This window comes from Camellia sinensis, chromosome 2, assembly GCF_055761805.1.
Source record: "Camellia sinensis isolate YWXY chromosome 2, ASM5576180v1, whole genome shotgun sequence".
Taxonomy (NCBI): domain Eukaryota; kingdom Viridiplantae; phylum Streptophyta; class Magnoliopsida; order Ericales; family Theaceae; genus Camellia; species Camellia sinensis.
The window spans coordinates 15260061-15284906 of record NC_138962.1 but is presented as its reverse complement, the minus strand read 5'-3'; the positions used below and the strand labels follow the sequence as shown (position 1 = coordinate 15284906).

General features: G+C 38.0%; 3 protein-coding genes across 3 annotated transcripts; all 3 read right to left on the bottom strand.

The window, feature by feature from the left end:
• Positions 1–15703: 15703 nt before the first annotated feature.
• Positions 15704–16141, bottom strand: LOC114264828 (uncharacterized). Its single transcript, XM_028205545.2, has one exon. The coding sequence runs from the start codon at positions 16139–16141 to the stop codon at positions 15704–15706; it is 438 nt and encodes a 145-aa protein (XP_028061346.2).
• Positions 16142–19915: 3774 nt separating this feature from the next.
• Positions 19916–20767, bottom strand: LOC145810308 (uncharacterized). Its single transcript, XM_082907530.1, has one exon. The coding sequence runs from the start codon at positions 20765–20767 to the stop codon at positions 19916–19918; it is 852 nt and encodes a 283-aa protein (XP_082763656.1).
• Positions 20768–23453: 2686 nt separating this feature from the next.
• On the bottom strand, positions 23454–24317 carry LOC114264848 (uncharacterized). The gene has a single exon (XM_028205565.2). The coding sequence runs from the start codon at positions 24315–24317 to the stop codon at positions 23454–23456; it is 864 nt and encodes a 287-aa protein (XP_028061366.2).
• Positions 24318–24846: the final 529 nt, after the last annotated feature.

Here is a 24846-nt window from a genome sequence, read left to right as displayed (position 1 = left end):
CAAGTTGTTTTCATGAGTTTTGGGCCTTAATTTTCATGAATTTGAAGTTGATTTTCAAAGGAAGGAGTTCTATTTCAAAGCAGATTTTCAGACTGGATTTTCACCTAGACCGCTCGAGCGACCTGGGCCACCGCTCGAGTGGCCAACCTTGATTTGGCCAAAGTTGCATTTTGCAGTTCCACCGCTCGTGCGGCCAAGGCCATTGCACGTGCGACCAAACAAGGTAGTTTTTCGGTTTAGTTTCCTTTTCATTTTCTGACTTTGGGCCTTCATTTACATGATTTTCACATGTCATTTACATCCATATACATCTCATAAGCATAGAAATAATTGAATGAACAAGTAATGGATAACTGAATAAGGTTATGAACCAACTGCATGATTTGACTGTGTATTGAGAAATTGTGCTACGCATGTTTATATTTGTAGGTCAAAACTCGGAGACTGCACAACCGGTTTTGGAAACCCACTGTGAGTAACATTTCTGTAAAGATACGGTGATATGCACTGTATGTTTCTGAAATATGATTTTGATTTTGTGAACGAATATCCAGTTTGTAAATCTAGTATGGTATCTAAGGATAGTCCTAAGTCATGGGGGACGGCACATTAGTGCGGGTCCATGACATACATGTGATTACGAGATCTCGTTAGCCATGTCAATGTGGTGTTATGTGTTTAATCGGTATCCGGAACCGATTACTCTAGTTAGAAGACGATATGTGATATGTTCCTTTGGATGTACCATTATTATGTTTTGTTATGACACTGGTATGATAGATATATATATATATATATGATCGGTTTCCTATATATGATATGATTTGGAATTCATTCACTAACCTCTTTACTTTAATTTTATTCACTGGGCTTTAGATAATTGTTTTTATGTATATGTATAAGTGAGCGTTTTGGAGGGCATGCCTAGGTGGAGTCTTGAGCCAAGCCACCATTTTGAGGTCTACCGAGTCGTTTTGTGTGCCTCCGAGTTGGGGCTAGGCCTGGAAGGCCATTGTTAAACTTTTGATCATGATTTATACTTTCGATCATGATTTATACTTTCGACACATGCATATGTTTTGTATACGAGATTATGTTATACGTTATGTAATGTAAGTGGGTAAATTAACGTTTGCATGTAAATATTTGTTCATATAGATGCATAGCTCATTGGACTATTAGTGTTTTTGTCTCTTGTTTCCGCAAGCCCCGATTATCTTTGATTGTACAGGAAGGCCTTTGGTAATCTCGGATTACTGGCCGGTTACGATGTCAAACCTTTAGGAATGGCAGCGAGGCGAGGCCGGGGATCATACTCTCCGTCCCTGATCCCCGATGGTCGAATTTCCCTCAGCCCCGATCCCCGACGGGGAACATATCACCACCCCCGCCCCCGCCCCCGCCCCCTAACGGGGATCGGGTTTCACCGACCCCGAACATTCCCAGCCAAAAAAAAAAAAGATTCAGAAAATACAACAATTCATCATCAACAACAACAACATCAGAAACAATCTGAGATTTATGAAACAGATCTGAAATTTTTAAGACAGATCTGAAACAGATCTGAAAACAAAACAATAAAAAATATCTGGATAAGAGATGCGGTGGTGGTGGTGGTGGTGGTGCAAGCTGGACGGCGGTAGTGGTCGGCGACGTCGAGAAGAGAGGGAGTAGATGAGAGATACGGTGGCGGTGGCGGTGGTGGTGGTGGTGCGAGCTGGACGGCGATGGTGGTCGGCGACGTCGAGAAGAGCAGTGGATGAGAGACGCGGTGCGAGCTGGACGACGGTGGTGGTCGGCGACGTCGAGAAGAGCAGTGGATGAGAGACGCGGTAGTGACGGTGGTGGTGCTAGCTGGACGGCGGTGGTGGTGGATCTGAGAGAGAGAGAGACGCGGCTGGGAGAAAGACAGAAATAAGGGTGAGTGTGAGACCTGGTTTTTTGGTTTATATTATTATATATAATATATATATATATATGTTCTTTAGGGGTAAAATAGTAATTTAACATCGGGGATATACCGGAACGGGACGGGAACGGGCCGGGTACAGGGCTGGGACACTTATCTCCGTCCCCGACCCGAATCTGTTTAGGGATTGATTTTTAAATACCATCCCCGTCCCGTCGGGGGTATTTTTCGGGAAAAACCCGCTCAATTTGGGATCGGGGGGTCGGGTCCCCATCGGGCCAATTTCAAATTGCCATCCCTACAAATCTTTAGGGGCGGGTTTGGATCGTGACAGAGAGAGCATACCAACTATGGCAATGGTGGATGAGACAGCAAAGACAATGTTCACATTGTCTCTTCTTTTTCTTCTTCTTCTTTATAGGCTTTGTTAGAGTTTTTTTTGGAAGTGAGGTTTTTTTAGGGCGTGGGGGGTGTACATTCAATGGGTGAAATGTTTTCATAAGGATAATTTTGGTATTATTTGAGGGAGAAAAGAAATTGTAAGGGTTTCAAAATTTATAAATGGGAATTCAAAGAAATAGAGGGTCCAAAATAATTCAAGGGGTACTAGCACCACTTATTCTTATTTATTAGTAAATACTTGTTAAAACACAATGAGGCATCGCCTCATAAAAAATTGGCCAGGCTACTCTAATTGTTCACTTGCCAGAGGTCAGTCAAAAATTTGTAGACTGATTCACTTGAAACCCTGATGGGTTTTACTTATAAAATCACATTATTCTTGTGAAAGAACACACACACGCGCACAAACAAAAATACAGACATTTTACTGTTGAAAAAAATACGGACATTTTACTGTTGAAATGGTAGCATTGATATTTGGTTTAACCGGCTTGCATGACTTTGTTCTGCCACTAATTGATTACCAAGCCTACAAGCCCACATGAAAACAACAAATAGTTGGCCTGAACACCGAGATTCACAGGTTTCCTTATTTTTTCTTTTTGTTTTTTACATTAATTTGCCGAAATACTGATCACTTACATATTCCCCCAACAAGTGACCATGTATATATATGAGATGAAATATTAAAAGGGTTAAAAGACGAAAAGAGCAACATTGCACAAAAAATTGTAACAAGTGTTTTGATTTATAATTAAAGAGTAAAATAACAAGGGTATCTCTCATTTACAAGTATATATGAACAGCTAATCAGAAGGCTCAAGTAACAAAATTTTGGATGCACGAGGCTATGCATCATGATTTTCTCAAACTAGTGGTTGTTAAGAATGTTGAAGAGCGAAACTCTGGTTTTGATCAAACGCTTAAACAAGCATTCTAGATTGTCTTCGATATGTTGAATGCTCGATTCCATTTTCCCCAATTGATTAAATATGCTGTCAAATTTTCTTGCCTTCAATGCACCATCCACCTTCTCAAACTCATTCCCATTTGTTTCTTCATCTTGGCGTGAAACACTTTTGTGTTAGATTAGCTTGGAAACCAAAGACCAGCCTATTTTCCTTGATTGCACACCAACATAGGATAACAAGGATTGAAACACAGCAAAAATGGCTGCTTCAACCTCTTTTAACATGCTAAAAATGGTGACAGTTTCATTGTCTTTGTCCTTGGAAAAGATGGTGATTTTGTTTTTGATACTTTTCAAATCCCTCAAGGACTTCTAGATCATATTCTTCACCATCTTTCTAGAGGCAAAGTGTTGGCGATAATTACAAATAAAACACCAGAAAATACAAATAATAAAAATTACAATAACGATTGTAAGGGCTGAGGCGCGGAAAATTCGCTCTCTTTAAGGAGATTCAAGCCCTCAGCAGTTAAGCAAAGCCTCAGACTGGTGCAGCAGAAAAAATTATGACTTGTCCTCCCCAGGATATAACAGCCGGACTAAGTCGTATGGTTCACCAATACTGTATAATCGGTTGAACCCAAAGTTTTATCACATATACCCTTTTTTATTTGCCTGATAATCTCACACAAAACATAATAAAGCAACAAAAACTTCTTCACCTTTCCAAGATAAGAAGTTAGATCAATTTATAGAAGATGAAACTTGTTAGGCAAGTAGCTTGGAGGAGAAGACACTTAGCGGATAAGAATAAGAAAGCAAATTGGTGAGCAATTTCCTTGGAAGACTTGAGAAAAAGACTTGAAAGACTTGGAAGACTTGTCATGAAAGACTTGGAAGACTTGTCTTGGAAACTTGGTGGGCAGGTTTTCTTGGAGGAAAAGAAAGGATTAACAAGTTATTTAGAGCCCAATCACATAATATAATCTATAACACATTATAATATTAAAATATCTGCTAACATTCCCCCACCTATTTTAATATTATAGGTAACAAAATCTGAGATTATTAGGCAAATAAGGATATTATGCATCATGGTAGGTGTGCTCTGCATTAAACCTCCATTAGTGAAACAATAATATCTACTCTAGAGCTAATAGTATGCTCAGCATTAAACTATGACTACTTAAGGGAAATAAATAATTATTGCACACATATAATATTCCAGGTATTCACATAAGCTTTAAAAGCCAGCACGTTACGGCCTTGTGCGATCCCAAGATTCATGAGTGTGTTTGAGAATTAGCCCAAATCTCATAGGTAGCGGCCCCACTACCACACTCATATAGGTGAATTCTGTCAAGGGTGCTCCTGTAACTATGACACCCCACTCAATAAGAGGTACATAAATTCATTAAGAGTTTTTTTAATAACTCATCCTCTACAACATTACAAGATAAATACACTTACATCATAGGGATGGGTAACAAGTAATTTAGTGCATTTCTCATGGCCATCATATGAACGTTTTTCTCATTGAACCCAGTTACAGGATCTCTGGTCCCTAGGTTGAGTATCCTCATACATGGCTCCTGCTATATTCAATGGGCTTCAACCCCATCCCCCTAGATGTATCCCAAACTCTATCTCTTGCTAAGGCCTTAGTTAATGGATCTGCAAGATTATCACCAGATTTAATATAATCCACATTTATGATGCCACTATTCATATAAGATCTCACAATACTATGTTTTCTTCTGATAGGTCTGGATTTACCGTTATAATAACGGTTATTAACTCGACCAATTGCTGTGGTGCTATCACAATAAATCAGTATAGGTGGAATCGATTTTTCCCAACAAGGGATTTCATTTAACAAATCTCTTAACCAATTTACTTCTTCACTAGCTGTAGCTAAAGCAATAAGCTCAGCCTCCATTGTTGAATTAGCAATAATGGTTTGTTTTTTCGATTTCCAACTTATAGCACCACCTCCCAAGGTAAATAAGTAACCAGTGGTTGATAATGAATCACCTGACAATGTATTCCAATCGGCATCACTGTAACCTTCAAGTACAGTAGGATACTTATTATAAAACAAGCCATATTTTGTGGTACCAGATAAACATTTCATAATCCGCTCAATGGTTAGCCAGTGATCACTGCCAGGCTTGCTAGTAAACCTGCTAAGTACTCCAACTGCATAGGCAATGTCAGGTCTAGTACAGTCAGTCGCATAACGCAAGCTACCAATCATACTAGCATATTATAGACACCCCATTTTTTTGACCGTCCTTAAGACTTGGACGTCATCGTTTGAACACTCAATGATTAACCTTGTTTGTGTTCGTCTTGAGTTCTCGGAGGTTTCGGCTACGCGTCTTACCTCAAGACCTCTCGACTTGTTTGTTTTGTGTTTGGTTTTGCATCAAACACTTGTTGTTTTGCTTCTGAGGGTGGGAAATAGCTTGTTGGCCATCCCCACACCTCACCGGCCATGGCTTGAGGCCACTGACCTTGTTTCCTTGCCACCGACCACTGGTGATGGCCGGTCGGCACTATTGATGGTCAGTCGGCATTGTGTTTGGTCGGCCGGCCACTGATTTTGGTCAATCGGCCACTTTTCCTGACCGAGACCTTTTCTTGAGGGGGGGTTTGACCCTTTTGAACCCTTGGTTTTAGCTTCTTGAGGAAGCTTGAACCTTCCGAACCCTTGGTCTTAGCTTATTGGGAAAGCTTGAACCTTTCGAACCTTTGTTTTAGCTTCTCCAAGAAGCTTGAACCCTTGTCTAGCTTCTCCAAGAAGCTTAACCCTTTTGTTCTAAGCTTCTTGAAGAAGCTTGGCCCCTTTACCTTAGCTTCCCTTAGAAGCTTGCCCCCTTTGACCCTTTTACCTTAGCTTCTCCAAGAAGCTTAGGCCTTTTGCCTTGCTCTATAAATAAAGGGCCTCTCCTCCCATTTCAAGGGTTGAAAAAAATCTGATATATAAGATATATATATCACTCTCTCTCTATATCTCCCTCTCTCTCTACATTTGGGTGTGTTAGAGGGTGCAAAAGGGTCTTGTTCTTAGCCTATTGCACACCACTTCATAGCCACACACTTCCATCATCACTTGGAGGTTCTTGGAACTTGTTTTCAGAGGTTGAGGGTTGCATTTTTGGGTCTAAAGGCTGTTGGTTCTTGCTGGTCTTCAAGGGTAACACTTCTTACCTTCTTTATTCCCCGTTTTTGCACACACTTTTAGCCTTACTTGCAAGCATATTTGGGCTTTGTCATAAACTGAAAAAAGTTTTATTTTGAGCTCCTTTTGAAGTTTGTTTAAGATCACTTTTGTGTTTAGGGTCGTTTACCCCCTCTTAGGCCTTGTTTGGCCCCATTTTGTGTTATTTTTGGTGAGCTTCGGGACCACCTTGTTTGGGCCTCCTCACCACTGAAATCTTGAGAGATTTCAGTGGTGAGAATGGTGTCTTAAGGTCCTAAGAAGGAGAGGGCCACCCTCTCTCCTTGTTGTCTTCAAAAAGTGCCATTTTAGCCTCATGTGTGAGCACCATTTTTAAGTTTATGTTGGTCATGTCTTAAGTGCTATCAGTGCTTATTTTGCCATGATATAGCACTGTTTTTACTTGGTTTAGACACACCATGCTTAGCTTGTATACATGTCTTGTAATGCTATGATTTGCCTTAACATGTGCCTAGCATTTAGACTACCATGCTCATGTGTTTTGGCCTAGCTTTGTGAAACTTTTATGCTTGTTTTAGTATGCTAAGAGACTGTTTTTGGTCATTTGAGTCATCCATGCTTTGCTTTGTATAGCTACCATGCAAACTCTCTTGTATGCCTTGAGCATTGACCCCTCTAGCATGCCATCCTTGCATCATTTCAGTGGTTTGGAATCACTTGTCATGTTATTTTAGTCCTTGTGGCATGCCTATATGCTTGCATTTGATATCCCTTTAATGTGTTAAAAGGTTGTTGTCTTATGCTCCATGTTTGGGCCCTTGTGCATGCTTCCATACTTAAGTCATTTAGATGCCATTTAGGTGGGTTTTGATGCTCATTTTAGCATGTCACATCTCTGTTTTCAGTCACTTAATTCATGCCATGTGTGGTTGCACTAAGTGTAGTTCAATGCTTCTTTGGTGAGCCTTAGGCTTTAGATCATTTGTTGTATGCTATGCTTGTCTTGTTTGCTTGTTTTGACACCATCATTAACATGATTTTCAGAGCTTACATTGCATGCCATATGCCCATGTTGTTCCTCTTTTAAGTGTGCTTAAAAGTTGTCTCTATGTGCCTAAGTGTTGGACCTTGCATGCATGCCTATTTGTATGTGTTTTGGCTTCCATTCTTGAGCATGTTGGCCACTGTTTTGGACCTAGTAGAGGGCTGTCCAAATTAGTTTAAGACCATCCCTTTGGCATGTTGTTGCATGCTATACGTGTTTGTATTTTTAGGTACTTAGCCTATTAACATGTTGCATGTTTAAGTGTCATTGCATTTGGCATGCTTCTTGTGTTAAGTCGCTTTGCATATTTACATGTGTTATGCCTTTCATGTTGTTGCGTGTGTGTCATTAACATTGATGTTATATGCCTAGCATGCTTACTTGTTTAGTTCATGTGCCTATTGCACATGGTTTTGTTGTTTGCATGATCATGTTGCACACTTAGCTCACATGCCTAGGTTGTATCACATTAGCATGCATGCTTTGCCTCTTGAATTGAGTATGATAGAGGTTGAGTTCATTGTGTGTTTGTGTGCATTATATTTGACATTAAAATGCACAACTTGGTTTCTTGGGCCATCACGCATTGAAATACGCGATTGGTGGTCCGAGAATCGAGTACCATACCCCTTTGAGTCATAAACATGATAAGGGGTGTGTTGGTGCACACATTTGTTTGAAATGCATTGCCATGCCTTGTTTTGCCCTCTGCTGTTGTCAAAACAGGTTCTGCAGGAAGAATTGGCTGGTCGACTACATACAGTGCCGACCGACCATGTATTGCTGGCCGAGAGTCACACCAGTGGCCGATGACCACATCCACTTAGCCGGTGATCATTTACCTTGGTCGGTGGCACTCCACAGTGTGCAGAGAGCATACCTTGGGACTTGTGTAGTCTTCAGAGGTGCCAAACAGTGAAAACAGAGGCAACATGTGTCATGGCAATGGATTTCCGAGCGAAGCCAATCCGAGCATGCATTCATCCCTCTTCCCGAGGTTGTTTTACTGCTTTAGTAGCTTAGTTAATTTGTTTAATTAATTAAGGGTTTGTAATATTTAATTAGCTAGAGTAGTTAATTACTTATTCGGTTTGTATTATTCTTTTGGTCCCTCCGAGCGAGAGCGAATTTGTAATAAGTGTGGGCGCGTGTGTGCATGTCTTCCAACCCCTACTTCTTTCTCCCTTTTACTTACCTGCTTTCAATGGTTAGTATTAGGGCATATTTAAATTAGCATACCTTATGCTATGCATGCGTGCATTCATACATTTGTCTTGCATGCATCGGGCTCGGTGCATCATTCTAACTGCATTTGTATTTCAATTCCAAATTGAATACGTGTTAGTTGTAGCATTTCACATGTCATTATAGATTAGCCGAGCCTATCTTAGTTGCATTTTTCATGTGTTGCATTAGCCATCTTAACATGAACTAGGAACATGCATATGACTACTAACTAGTTTCTGTTTTGGCTCGGAGTACTCGGTAAGTTCTTATGCTTTAGCATCCTTGCATGCGTGTGAGTGTTGCCATGACAGCATGCTTACCGTGAGGCTATTTGCTTATGTGATATAACTGCTTGAATGCCTGTGAATGGAGGTTGAATTACCTAAATTGGAATAATGCATTAAAACTGTGAGTTTTAAAGTCCACTAGATAGTGGCAAAACCATCTTTTCTAAAGCCCACTTGAGGGTGGCAAAACCTGCATTTTAGCCCACTTGCGATTAGCAAACCATTTTCAAAACAAACATGCAATGTTTTGTTCCAATTTAGGCGATTTGGTCTATACTTGTTTGCTGTGCGCATAACATAGTAATTCTAGGCTAATAACCGGAATAAGAACACATAATGCTTTCAAAACAAGATATTATGGTTAGTAGAGGCCGATCTTCGGATCGGGCGAGCGGGGGTGCTCATAGCTGACCTCCCCCAATCGTACCCAAGTTCCCGAGCCGAGGCAACTTTGGTGATGACGGACACGTGGCCTTAGGCAAACGAGTCAGGGTTTCCTAAATTTTCCCAAAAAATAAAATATTTAGGTGGCGACTCTGTATCTGGCAAAGCAGTCCATGTTTGGCACTTCTTTTCTAAAAAAAATCTATTTTTCTCAAAACGATTTGCCGGATTTAGACTCTTTGGTTCAGATTAAGAACCGTGACAATTTGAGAGTCCGAACTGTAGTGGACCCAAAACGAACAGAATGGGATTCATCATCCCGGGGCGTTCGGGGACGTCTACACATATTCCTTGTGATTAATTACATCCTCATCATTTTCAACAGGAAGTAAACGCACATGAGGATCAAAAGGAGTAAGAACATGCTTGCACTTATAAAAATTATATTTTCTCAAAATTTTCTCAACATAATGCGATTGATCAATAAATAAGCCATCACAGGTTTTGGTAATTTTCATTCCCAAAATATAATTAGCCTCACCAAGATCTTTCATATCAAAATGGCTACTAAGTATATTTTTAGTTTTCACGATGATATGCAAATTGGAGTCAAATATAAGTAAATCATCCACATAAAGGATAATAATGACATGTGAATTTTCTTTAGATTTATAGTAGATGCATTTATCACATTCATTCGTTTTATAGCCATTCTTAATCATGCAGGAATCAAATTTCTCATGCCACTATTTAGGGGCCAGTTTTAAGCCATATAGGGATTTAACTAGCTTGCACACTTTGCTTTCTTGACCAGGTTCCACAAAACCCTCAAGTTGATCCATATAGATTTCTTCACCCAAGTCTCCATTTAAAAAGGCTGTTTTAACATCCATTTGATGAATTTTTAGATTATGAATTGCAACTACTGCAATTAATAATCTAATGGATGTAACTCTTGTAACCGAAGAAAATGTATAAAAAAAAGTCAAGATCTGCTTGTTGTTTAAAACTTTTTGCAACAAGTCTTGTTTTATATTTATCAATAGTTCCATCCGGTTTAAGTTTTTTCCTCAAAACCCATTTACAGCCAATAGTTTTACAACCTGGTGGTAAATCTACTAATACCCAAGTTTTATTGGATAATAATGATTCCATCGCATCATTTACAGCCTCATTTCAAAAAACAGAGTCAGGAGATGCCAAAGCTTCTTGTAAAGTTAATGAAGTTTCCTCCACATTAAAAACATGATAATCAGGGCTAAAATATTTTTCTAATCTGGCTCTTTTACTCCTTCTAGGTTCAAAAACTACAGTATCTTGGTTTTGTAAAAGAGGAGTAGAGGATCCGGTTTCAGATAAAATATTTTCATGATAATTTTGACCCCCACCATTTTTAGATTTAAAAGAAAATTTTTCTTCATAAAAAATTGCATCACCTGATTCAAAAATTATTTTATTTTCCATATCAAAAAATCTATAGGCTGTACTATTTGTTGCATATCCAAGAAAAGCACAAGTGGCAGCTTTCACACCTAATTTAGGTCTTTTAGGATCCACAAGTCTAACAAAAGCTAGACAACCCCAAACCCTCAAATATCTCAAATTTGGCTTATGCCCCTTTCCACAACTCAAAAGGTGTAACTTTTGTTTTTTTTATGTGGCACTTTATTCATAGCATAACATGCAGTTAAAATTACTTCTCCCCACAAACTTGAAGGAGCACCTACTTCAATTAGCATAGCAATTGTTAAAGCAGTTAAAGTTCTATTTTTCCTTTCTGCTACACCATTAGACGCAGGTGAATATGGTGGAGTAGTTTCATGGATTATTCCCAAGGACTGAGCAACAAACGAGTTGAATCCAAAAGATTCATACTCCCGGCCTCTATCACTTCTATATCTTTTAATCTTTTTACCGAATTGATTTTCAACCTCAAGAAGAAATTCTTTAAATTTTTCAAAAGCATCACTTTTATTTTTCAACAAGTATACATAAGTGTATTTTGAAAAATTATCAATAAAAGTGATAAATATCTATTTCTACCACGTGTTAAAATTCCTTCAAATTCACATAAATCAGTGTGAATTAATTCTAACAATTTAGTATTTCTCACCACACTTTTATGAGGTCTTTTAGTTATTTTTGCTTGACTGTAAACTTCACATTTCTCAAACTTATTTGTTAGTTTGGGAATTAATCTTAAACTACTCATGACTCCCACATATAGGCTATTAATATGACACAGACGAGCATGCCAAAAATTTATAGAAGACAGCATGTAAACAGAAATATGTGCTTTCTTATTCTCAACATTTAATTTAAACATTCCATCACAGGCATACCATTTCCCCACAAATATGCCTTTTTTAGTAATCACATATTGGTCAGATTCAATAGTCTGCTTGAAACCAGCTTTGCTGAGCAAATAACTCGACATCAAATTTTTCCTCATAGACGGTGTGTGCAACACATCTTTAAAACAAGCACACGTCCAGAGGTAAATTTCAGCTCAACATCCCCACACTCGAGCACCTTGGTTAAACTGGAGTCACCAAGCATAACAGTCCTCTCCTCATTAAAAAGAGTGAAATCTTTAAACCAATCTGTATCATAGCAGACATGCCTATTGGCACCAGAGTCTGCCCACCACCATTCCACAAATTGAATAATAAAAATATCTGTGATCATAGCCACAAATGGTTCCTCGGTAACATTAGCCTGTGGTTGAGACAGTTGTTTTCGAAATTTGTAAGTTTGAGCAATATGCCCACTTTTGCCACACACAAAACATGTCACATTTGTCAGATCTTGTGAAGGGGGTTCTTGGTTCCATTTCTTTTGCCTCAGATAATTTTTATTTTGTGGCCTTCCAGTATTTTTCCAGATTTTCTTAACTGGCTTCAAGTGACTATTTTTATGAATTCGACCTTTAGGTAAAGTATTTCCATAAATTAAATTTACCTTTGTAGTGGAATGCTCTTGTGTCATAAGCGCATCTTGTCCTCGTGCTTCCTCCTCTACTCGAATTTGTGTGATTAAAGTCTCCAACGACGTCTCTTTTTGCTTGTGACGCATTGACTTCTGGAACTCCCTCCAAGATGATGGTAGTTTGTCAATAATACCTGCCACAACAAGATTGTCTCCAATTTTGATGCATTCGGATCTAACTTCAGCCACTAGTATATGAAAATCTTGAACTTGCTCCACCATTGATTTCCCATCTATCATTTGATAGCGGAAAAATGGCTTGCAACATATTTTTTAGCGCTTGCCTCTTCAGTGTCATATTTATTCTGCAAGGCTTTCCAAATTTTCTTGGCAGTGGTGTAAGTAGTATCATAATAATCATAAAATTGATCTGAAAAACAATTCAAAAGATAATATCGACATTTATACTCAATTGTGTTGTATTTCTCGAGTTTTTCAAGATGAGTAGCATACTCCTCGTCAGTCATCTCTTCAGTGGGGACTTTGTTCAGATTTTTCTCGGTCAGGATATGGGCCACCTTGAAGAGACTAAGGTAGAAAAGCACCTTGCCTTTCCATCTCTTGAAATGGGCTCCCTTGAACCGAAAGGGCTTGTTGAGATCACTGGCATTCTCGTTGGGCTTCTCCAGTACTAGCTCCATGAACTTTTGCTATTTGAATCTCCTTAAAATTGTTGGTGATAATTACAAATAAAACACCAGAAAATACAAATAATAAAATTACAATAACGATTGTAAGGGCTGAGACATGGGAAATTCGCTCTCTTTAAGGAAATTCAAGCCCTCTACGGTTAGACAAAGCCTCACACCGGTACAGCAGAAAAAATCGTGACTTGTCCCCCCCAGGATACAGCAGTTCGACTAAGTCGTATGGTTCACCAATACTGCACAATTGGTTGAACCCAAAGTGTAACGCCCTCAAAAAATAATAACATTAAACCCATCAATAAGAGATTCATTAACATATGAAATGACCACATTCATCCATTTATCAGAGTTTCATTACATAAGTATTACATGTTAACAACAAAAGCAAAATACCCTACAGGCTTACAGCTTTCCAAGTTAACACTTGGTTACAACAAAAAGAGTACTAACTCATACACATTAAGCCCTTGGCTTGAATTTACATGTAATACATCAAAAGTAAAACGACAAAAGTATGTCCGCCTCTAGCCTCCCAAGCTATGTCCTTGGAGGTGGCATGCTACCTGTACCTGAAAATGATATTCCTATATAGGGTGAGCCACAGCCCAGTAGAGATATACTAAACCAACCATGAACAATGACTAAAAGATTAGCAATTGATAGATGGCCAACACTGATACATTCACATAAATCACATATTTATGTCATACGACTTATGAGTCCAAGTTACCTTTCATTTTCCCTTTTTCAACGGATAGGCATATAAGCACTACCCACATTCTCAACAGATATGTATAACAACAATATCCACATTCTTAGATAAGCAAATAAGCTATATCCACATTCTACAACAGATATGTATAACCACAATATCCACAGATAAGCATATAAGCTATATCCACACTTCACAAAGATAAGCATATGAGCTCTATCTTCACTTCTCTAGACAAGCATATGAGCTGTATCTACGGAGTTCATCCCCTATCTTCTTCCAACACTATCCGATTTAGAGGTACATCCCCCATCTTCCCCTAAACCGCGGAGTACATCCCCCATCTCCTCCTCTACACATAACGTATACAAACACATTGGTTCTATATACAATCACTCAATACATATAATTAATGTATTCTATCAACCGTCAAATTCCATGACACATTCCATTGATTAGTTTCCGTTTGCCTAATCATCATGCATTGTCTACAACAATCACAACTATCCTCCACCGATAGCCCAAAGCAGTTATTTCTGAACAGAAAATAAATGCACAATGGATATTCAATCAACATTTCATTTCCTCATTTCTCACAATTAATTATCCCAATTAATTAAACAATGTAATTTGGTCAATTTTCCATAATTAACATTTCAACCCTTAGGTCCCATTTTCATCAATGATTTAACATTTATTCCATTTTTCTATGCCAAACATGCATCTAGGTTTATTATGAATAAAACCCCAACTTTTGTAAAATAACACAAAAGCCCCAAACTTTCACAAAATTACCCAACCAACCCCAACATCTCAAAATACTAAAATTTAAAGACAAAACCCATAGAGAGGAGTAGGATATCCCTACCTCGAAGTTTAAGCCAAAAAGGAGATGAAGACTCGAAGATCAACGTGCTCCAAATCCAAACTTTTTCAGATTAAATCAAAGCTCTCAACGCCCTCTATCTTTTTAACAAAAGCCCTAGGCTAGATTCACACTCTAGGGAGATCAATTCTTAGAGAGAGTGTAAGTTTAGAGAGAGAGAGTCTCGGATCTAGGGTTTGATCAAAAAGAAAGTGAAAAAGTGATGTTCAAAAACGCTACTGCCCGCTGATATAAAACACGCTCGCTCGAGCGAAGCCTTTGTCGCTCGAGCGACCAGACACAGAAAACTCTCGCTCGAGCCAAAAACTCAAAAGTGCGCTCGAGCGAAAGAATTCTCGCTCGAGCCAACAACTCAAACCCTCAGGTCTGCAACCAGAAGCACGCTCGAGTGACAGACCTCTCGCTCGAGCGAAGAACAAACCAGACCGCTCGAGCCAAGAAAAGCTCGCTCGAGCCAAGAAATACAACTCTCAGGTCCAGAACCAGACGCCATCGCTCGCTCGAGCGAAGCCACTCTGGCTCGACCCACCAGACACGAACTCAACTCTCGCTCGAGCAACCAACTCCTCGCTCGAGCGAAGGTTTAAAAATCTGGGCAGCAACACTAGGCTCCCAAACACAACCAACCTGAAACAAACCTGCCCAACACATCCTATAACTCAATATACCAGGTAAAAAGGATGTAAATAAGATAATAAACAACTACCAACATCCACGGACACATGTCTGGATCACTGTACAACAAGGGTAAACCCGGGATCGCTATACAAAGCTTTATCATATACACCATTTTTTATTTGCCTGATAATCTCACACAAAACATAATAAAGCAACAAAAACTTCTTTACCTTTCCAAGATAAGAAGTTAGATCAATTTATAGAAGATGAAACTCGTTAGGCAAGTGGCTTGGAGGAGAAGACACTTAGCGGATAAGAATAAGAAAGGAAATTGGTGAGCAATTTCCTTGGAAGACTTGAGAAAAAAACTTGAAAGACTTGGAAGACTTGTCATGGAAGACTTGGAAGACTTGTCTTGGAAACTTGGTGGGCAAGTTTCTTGGAGGAAAAGAAAGGATTAACAAGTTATTTGGAGCCCAATCACATAATGTAATCTATAACACATTATAATATTAAAATATTTGCTAACACAAAGTATCTGTGGAAGTCATTTGCATCATTTTTCCTGCGCAGTGTTGAGAGAAGGTCTTGCACTTCTTGCTTCGTCTGTGAAAAGACATCTTTAGCAGTGGAACACGCATCTAAGAGCCTTAGATATCCGTCCACCACCTTATCAACAAATTTCTTATTGTGCTCTCGGGTCAAGGCTTGTTCAATATGCGGTAGTAGAAGCAAATCACTGACACAATCATGCAAGTCTTCAAGGCTGCTCAATCTGTTGTTTATTGATGGCAATGAAGAAGAAGTAGCTTCATGATCAGGAGCCCTTATCCTACACAACTGCTCATTGAATTCAGGAATAAGAGAATAAGATGATATAGGGGAAAAGCTGACTAAGCAAGCATGGTAATGGGTTTTAGATCTTGAAGAAGAGGAAGCCATACTCTCTTTCAATGGGAATCCAAAGCAATTGAAAGTTGTAAGTTGTGACCTTTCTCTAGGGCATATGCTCAATGTATATCATGGCATGAAAGAGGGATAAGGAATCTCATCCTATTCAATCATGGATGAGGAGCAATGTAGCACCTATATCCTTCAAAGCTTATGGGAAAGTGTATTCAAATCCTTTATTTTTATTTTGGAAATCTTTGGTGTTGTTATGGGTAATCTGATTTAAACTTGTTGGGTTTGGTTGTTCGCACTTATTCTTGTCAAAAGTTCCTTAGAGACTTAAAAATTCTATTCTAGGGTTGACACCAGCCTTCCTAAGGATCGACCCTTACCTGTTGGTGAAGTTTCTGGAAGTGTTGCTAGAAAATAGGGTAGACACCAGACTAAGGAGGATCGACCCTCTTATGTCTGTGTGTTAGTTGCTGGAAAATAGAGTAGACACCAGACTGGGGAGGGTTAACCCTCTTATGTCTGTGTGTTAGTTGCTGGAAAATAGGGTAGACCCCCTCCTGTCTAAGGATCAACCCCCTTTGCTTGTGCAGATTGTCTTTTCTACCTAAAGGGTCGACTCCCATGCTCAAAGGATCGACCGTTGTGTAGATTTTTTAGGTCCGAATGGCCCCTATCTAAGGGGGTTTTGGGGCCTATTATTTTATTTGACCTTAAGGCTATTCCTTACTACTATAAATAGACCCAAACCATTTTTCTCTCATGATTTTCCTTCCCTTTTTCCTCTTAAACCGTGATTTTTCTCTTCTCTCTCTAAAACTCAAACTTTTTCACTTAAATCTCTAGATCTACTCATCTAGAGTGATCTTTTCACCTTGCTCCTTTGAGATTAAGTATAGAGCTTGTCAAGGACTTCATTTTGATCGAGGCAAAACGTGGTTTCGTCACCACCGACTTTTGAGCTTTCCCTCTTCTCTCTCATCTAAGCTTGAGGTAAGGATATTCTACTCTTTAATATGGGTTTTAACCTAGATATTTGTTATTTTGCATAAATGGTGGGATTTTGGAAGATTTGGGTGAAATTAGGGTTTGGGTTTAAATTTTGAAATAGGGGTTTCCAATATTTGGCTTCATATATGTAGATGAGGGCTTGATTATGGTATTATAAGAAGATAAATTATGAGATTGGGTCTTGGGGATGATATTGGGAAAAAGGAAAGGTTTTGCCCTAATTTGTGTTAAATGACTATTTTGAATAAATAATGAAATTGACATGGGAAATATGAAATTGGAAAGGTGTATGATTGAATGGTGTAGTTGGATCTGTTAAATCACTCACCTACGGAAATTTGATAAATTATCTGTTTGATAGATTGTATATCTATTTAGAAATATCTGTTTTGGGCTATTAGTGGAGGATAGCTATGATTGTTGTAGAAATTGCATGTGGATTAGGTGAATTGAAACTAATTAATTGAATTATGTCATTGAATATGTCGGTTTGATTAAACCGTTGAATATGTGATTTGATTAGTCATTGTATATGACAACGTGTTTAAATACATTGTATATGTATCATTGTTTGGGAGGAGATAGGGGATGGACTCCATTGATAATTAAGTTGGCCGAAGTATCCAGGGTGAAAGTCCCGAAATCTTATATATTTATGAGTGCCGGTTCCCTCGAACGTGGTTCCGTAAAATGGCAAGAAATAGAAGTGTTGGATTTGATGAATATATTGAATTGTGGACCATTGAGTTGTAGTCTCATATTGGTTGTGTGATAATAATGAACTTGGGTTAATTGATTTACCTGAAATGGAAGCATGGAAATAAATTGAGATATTGGTTATCTATATTGAATGACCTTGAAAAGAATATATGTTGGTTAAGAATGTTGTACATTTATCTGATGCTCATATTTTAGTTAATTCTCATATATTGTTTAGCATATCTCTACTGGGCTTTGGCTCGCCCTACTTGGGAAACCATTTTCAGGTACAGGTGACATGCCACCTCCGAGGACATAGCTTGGGAGGCTTAGGGGCTGAAGGCTCCACTTTTGTGATTTCATTTTTGTGTTGAATGTTTATTCAAGCTGAGGGCATTATGTGTATCGAGCTAGGACTCTTCTTTGTTGTAACCAAGTGAAGTCTTGGAAAAATGTAAGCCCGTAGGACACTTATTCTATTGTTAACATTTAGAGTTACATATTATAGTTTCAGGATGAACATTTACGAAAGTGTAATGCATGTAATATCTTTTGTAATATTAACTCTGATGAATGAAAATACAGCATTTCTATCATGTCTATAGATCTCGTGAATGGTTGACTTATATAATATTTTGAGGGCGTTACAAGCAACATGATTTTGATTTGGATCTAAGTAGTATCGTGGCGATGTTTACGCAATGTCTTCCTCCCAACCACACCACTTGTGTTTTTCAGCTTGGAACATTACAGGTGTGCATTAACACTCAGTCTACTCTGTTTTGTGGATGTGTATGCGCTTCTGAATCAATTATTTGAAGGATTAGTCGATCAATCAAGGCAGATGAGTAAGGCACGTGGTTGTTGTAGAAGAGGTCGGCAAGATCCGCACTCATCTTCACCATGTCTTCCCATACAATAATGGAGGAAGAAGATGGCATGAGGCCTATGGATCAGTGGTATAAACTAAATCAGTGTCCCCCTAACAGAAAGACAGCCAGCCAGCACAATTTTCATTGCTCCAAGTGTGCGAGTTTTGAAATTTCCATGTTAAACTAATTATAATTTAGATCAGATTTGAAATCATATCCTGAGAAAATTTGAACCTTGACAACTTTAATTTTGTTTCACTATTATATGAACTCTTGTGCAGCCTTAATTATATCAAAATTAATATATTTACAAGCTTCACAAGTCCATGTACAAAATTAACAGAAGCAATTAAACTAATGTTGCTGCAGTAGAACATTGTACAGTCGTTGAGATTGGGTAAATGATACTCACATGATTGTTGTACAAGAGGCTCATCTGCACACAACTTTGCCATTAGTTTTCATAATGTAGGAAAATTGGTATGATTTGATTAATATTGTATAATCCAAATCAGAGTGTGCCGAAACAGAAAGATAAGATAGCACACTCTTCATTGCTTATAGCATGTTGATTAGATTCAAAATTTCCATGTGAATCTCATGATTTTTTTTATTAAATCACTTCCCTAGGCAATTGGAATCTTGACTGCTTTGGTATCATTAAAAAACATACACTCCTCATGTGGCCTTGACAAATTGGATTCCAATATATATGTTTAAATTTGTAAATTAAAAAAAAAAAAAAAAGAACTTAAAGAGTGTTTTTTTTCATTAGAAAAAGGATACCTGTTGAACACAATGAGTGACCACCTCAAAAAAATTGACCAATCTACTCAAATTGTTCACTTGCCAGTTACCAGAGGTCAGTCCAAAACTTGTAAGACTCATTCACTTGAAACACAGATGATTTTACATGCAAAACCATCTTATTCTTTTGAGGGAACCCGAAAAAAGAAAAGAAAGACCATGTATATAAGATGAAATATTGAAGAGGCTTAGAGATGGGATTGGCATGTTAAAAGTTTTTCTTCCATTTCCAACCAACTGATTGAATGCTCTAAAATGAGGAAAAGAGCAACATTGCATCAAAAATTGTAACAAGTGTTTTGGTTTATAATTAAGAGAGTAAAATGACTAGTGTATTTCTCATTTACAAGTATATAGATAATCAGATGGCTTTTCTCTGAGTAACAAAATTTTTGAAGCACAAGGCTATGCATCATGATTTTCTCAACTAGTGGTTGTTAAGAATGTTGAGGAGCGAAACTCTAGTTTTGATTAAACGCCTAAACAAGCACTCTAATCTGTCTTCGATATCTTGAATGCTTGATTCCATCTTCCCCAATTGATTTTGTATGCTATCAAATTTCCCTGCCTTCAATGCACCATCAACCTTCTCAAACTCATTCACATTTGTTTCTTCATCTTGGCATGAAACACTCTTGTGCTGGATTAGCTTGGAAACCAAAGACCAACCGCTTTGCCTTGATTGCACACCAACATAGGATAACAAGGATTCAAACACAGCAAGAGTGGCTGCTTCAACCTCTTTTAACATGCTAAAAATGACCACAGTTTCGTTGTCTTTGTCCTTGGGAAGGAGGGTACTTTTATTCTTGATACTTTTCAAATCCTTCAAGGAATTCTGGATAGTTCTCTTCACCATCTTTCTAGAGGCTAAGTATCCGTGGAAGTCATTTGCATCCCTTTTCCTTCGCAGCATTGAGAGAAGGTCTTGCACATCTTGCTTCGTCTGTGAGAATACGTCTTTGGCAGTGGAACACACATCCAAGAGCCTTAGATATCCATCAACCACCTCATCAACAAATTTCTCATTGTGCTCTCGGGCCAAGGCTTGTTCAATATGTGGCAGTAGAAGCAAATCACCGACACAATCATGCAAATCTTGAAGGCCACTCAATCTGTTGTTTATTGACGGCAATGAAGAAGAGGTAGCTTCATGATCAGGAGCTCTTATTCTACTCAGCTGCTCATCGAATTCAGGAGTGAGTGGATGAGATGTAGAAGGTAAGCTGACAGATCGAGCATGGTGACGAGTTTTTGATCTCAAAGGAGAGGAAGCCATTTTTCTTTGAAATTAGGATTAAGGCTTTAGCAGTGAAATGTGCAATTCAATTTTGCAATATTGTGTTCCTTCCTTGGCATATATATATATATACACACAATATATATCACGATGGGAAGGAAACATAAGGAATCCTTCCTCTTCAATTATAAGTGCTCTCTGTTGGCAATGTTTCTGCAATGTCTCCTCCCAAGTCTTTTTTAAGGTGGAAAATCACATGCATATCTTAATATAATATTGTTCCATGCAATAAGTTACAAAATGGTCCATATTTAAATATGCAACGCACGAGTGGCATTGACGCAATGTCTCCTCTTGCAAGAAAATGCCAGAGCAGCCATTAATCTTTCTCTTCTGCTCTAATCTTATCAACGTGCAAGCAAGCAAGCGTGCATGTTCATGTGTGTGCATCTTCTATGTACATTTTATTTTTCTTTCCTTTTTTTTTTTTTTTTTTTTTTTTTGACAAAATAATTGTGAAACAATAATTGTGCACATAAACTTATTGGGTACATGTACAGGATTAATTGATATCATCACAGCACATTATTATGATGCAATCATGTAATCAGGCTTTTCATATTGCAAAACTGCACAAATGTATTGAACTCGAATAGTGCCATCACACATCAGATGAATAGAAGTTAAAGCTTATGACTGGTGACAGAATTAGATTAGCAGTGCTTCCAAATGCAGAGTCCTTGGTAAAACTCACACCTTGGCTTATCAGCCGCCATGATTAACTTATTATTAGACACAAAAGCATTCTTTAACCAATGCTGTGAATGATTTTCAGTCAAATCAGGCAGGTATAGCTACATGAATACTGTACTCGTGCACGAGAAGCTTGCCAGCAAGATCCACATGGTTTTCCCACGTCGTTCCATAATTGACAGAGATAGAGTGAGTCCAGGCTGGCTTAGCTAATAGAAATTATACTATCCTCCACGCAGAGAGACAACCAACACATTTTTGTTGAAACTACCATGTGAGTCTCATAAATTTTTTAGTCAGTCTTTAATCATCGCCCTCAGACAATTCGAATCTTTAACATCTTTGAAGTTATTAAATTACATAAAATCCTCATGTGGCCTCAATTACAACACATGCATGATTGAATTCCTGTTTATATTTTGAATAAAAATGAAAATGGTTTTGACTGTGAATCTCTGATTCTTATGCTAATCTCTATTTATTTATTTTTTGAACTTTTTTCAACTTAATTTTGAATCTTGAGGTTATTTGACGTGTCATGCTTCTTTCACCCCTACATATTTATTCTTTCAATTTCATGTTTAACATTAAAATTGGATGGAACCAAGTACTACTTTTATCTAACTTCAAGTTGTTGGAAATGGTTATAAAATTCTGGATAAAATCAGAATTTTTTTCTAAGTTCGGTCTATTTTTTAGGTAGGCCCCGAGTGTCGATTTACTCGGGTTAAAGTGGTAACGCGTTCTATGTCGCGTTGTGATTCACGTGGTATATTTGGTTGCTCAAAACCATTACCGAGTGAATGGGAAATTGAAGCCAAAGTGTACTCCATGGAAATGGAGTTTTGGTGGAAATTCCTTAAGGTTGTAAATTGGTTTGTCCCACATTGATTTGGTGGGAAGTTTTGAAAGGGTTTATAAGGCTTAGGGTGAGATATTTGGAGTGTGCCCCAAGGGGTACCCAAGTGTTTTAGAGGGAGAGGTTATGGACAAAATGGGCTAGACCCATTAGATCCAAAAATCACCACACGCGCACTGTCGCCATTCGTCCGGTCGGTTGGGCTTCTAATCTTTTTGGGCCAAAAACATTTGAATTTAATTTTATTTTTTATTAAAATAAAATCCAAAGGCCCTTCCCGTTTTCAAACAGAAATAAACTGTTTTGGAATTAGTGCACACCCAAACAGGAATTGTTGAATCTGTTTGAAATTCAAAACCCAACAGGTATCATACCTGTTCAATTCAAAACCAAGAGCCACATACCTGTTCAATTCAAAACCAAGAGTCACCTTCACATCTATAAATAGGACCACCCTCATTTGATGTTTTCCATTTCAGAAATTTCGTATCTCACCTCTGCTAATTATATTCTTCATCTTGCTGCATTTTATTTTCAAAAGAAAGAGTGTAAACACTTAGTGTGTTCGTAAGGCAAACAATTTGTAGTGCTGCTATTGTTTGTGGTGAGATCATTTCATCCTGGGAGATAGACGTCCAAATTCTTAAAGCACCGTGGAGAGGACGAATATGTCTTAAGGACACAGTGTTAAACACTGGACTTGATCAGAAAAGTTATTCAAATAAATTAACCAAGTAAGTTGTTTAATTTTATTCTGTTTTTTATTTGTTTATTTATTCAGATTTTAATTTTGTTTTTGTAACAAAATAAAATCTGTGGTTTTATTTCTTTTTTTTTATTTTGAGTTTGATTTTTGTAATCAAACAAATTCTCTTCTTTTCTCTATTTCTTTTATTCTTGTTGTTGTTTTGTACACAACAGAATTTAATCTTTTTAAATACAGTGAAGATTGTCCTACACAAGTGATTAATGAATAAATGGTCTAAGAAAACGAAAGAAGCAATGTATAAGCAAGAATTTTGCACCGAGTATATTGATTTATAATTGGGGGAAAATTTACAAGTATATTTCTCATTTACATTTCAAGTATCTGTGACATCAAAATTTTCTAGGCTAGTGGTTGAGAATGTGGAGGAGGGAAACTCTGGTTTTAATTAAATGCCTGAGCAAGCGCCTGAGAACTTCTTCAAGATCTTGTATGCTCAACTCCAACTTTTCTAGCTGGTTTTGCACAATCTTGTTGTCATCAGATTTTCTTGGCTTGTGGCTAATGAGTGAGTGCACTGCAGCATCAACCGTCTCGAACTCATTGATATCTGTTTCTTTGGCTTGACATGCCACAGTACTCTTCTGGTGCATCAGTTTGGAAACCAAAGACCAGCCACTTCGCCTTGATTGCACCTTTGTTCCCGTAGCATAGGACAACAAGGACTCCAATACTGCAAGAGTGACTGATTCAACCTCTTTTAATGTGCTAAAAATAGCAACAGCTCCATGGTCTTTATCTAAGTTTATCGCCATGTTTTTGTTTCTGATACTTTTCAAATCCTTAAGCAACTTCTGGATGATCTTCTTTGCCTTCTTTCTAGAAGTTAAGTACCCCCCAAAGCTACTCGCATCCCTTTTTCTGCGAAGGATTGAAAGAAGTTCTATCACATCTTCCTTGGACTTTGAGATGATGTCTTTAGTGACTGCACAAGCATCCAAGAGCTTGAGGTAACTGTCCAACGCCTCATCAACCCATTTCTCATGGCATTGTTGGGCCATGCTTTGTTGAGTGTGTGGCAGTAGAAGCAAATCATCAACACAGTCATACAAACCTTCAAGGCCGCTTAGTCTGTCGCTTATTGATGGCAAGGAATAAGAGGTAGACTCAGAAAACGTCACTCTGCACAAATGCTCATTGAATTGGGGAATGAGCAGATGAGATCTAGAGGGAAAGCTGACAGAGCGGGCATGGTAATGAGAGGAAGCCATTTTTCTTTCTGATTTGGAATGCACAATTCAAAACCAATGTGTTGTGTTCTGCTGTGTCCCTTCCCTTGGCAATATGATCAATATATATCAAGGAGACATAAGGAATCTCATTCGCTAAAATTATGAGGAAATGGTAACATGGCTATGAAATTGGACCTAAATGATGGGAAAGTCTATAGTACATTTTGTTTAAAAAATGTATGGTACATAGAAAATCAATGGTTCAGATTGAGCCACATCATTAAAAGTGACCTGGTAGGCAGGTCACTTGTTATAGTTATGAGCCAAAATCATATTTGTTCATAACTAAAATCAAATTAATCATAACTTAGTTATGAGCTCTCATCACATATCTCATAACCAGATCTCATAACCAGTACCATTTTGTTGATAACCAATATCATATATTTCATAACTATAATCACATATCTCATAACTACATCTCATAACCAATATCCTTTAGCTCATAATCACACCACTTTGATCATAACCAATATCACATATCTCATAACATCAATCACATATCTCA

Excerpts from the sequence above, each read along its gene's own strand:
- LOC114264828 (XM_028205545.2), bottom strand. The coding sequence starts at position 16,141 with ATGGCTTCCTCTTCTTCAAGATCTAAAACCCATTACCATGCTTGCTTA.
- LOC145810308 (XM_082907530.1), bottom strand. The coding sequence starts at position 20,767 with ATGGCTTCCTCTCCTTTGAGATCAAAAACTCGTCACCATGCTCGATCT.
- LOC114264848 (XM_028205565.2), bottom strand. The coding sequence starts at position 24,317 with ATGGCTTCCTCTCATTACCATGCCCGCTCTGTCAGCTTTCCCTCTAGA.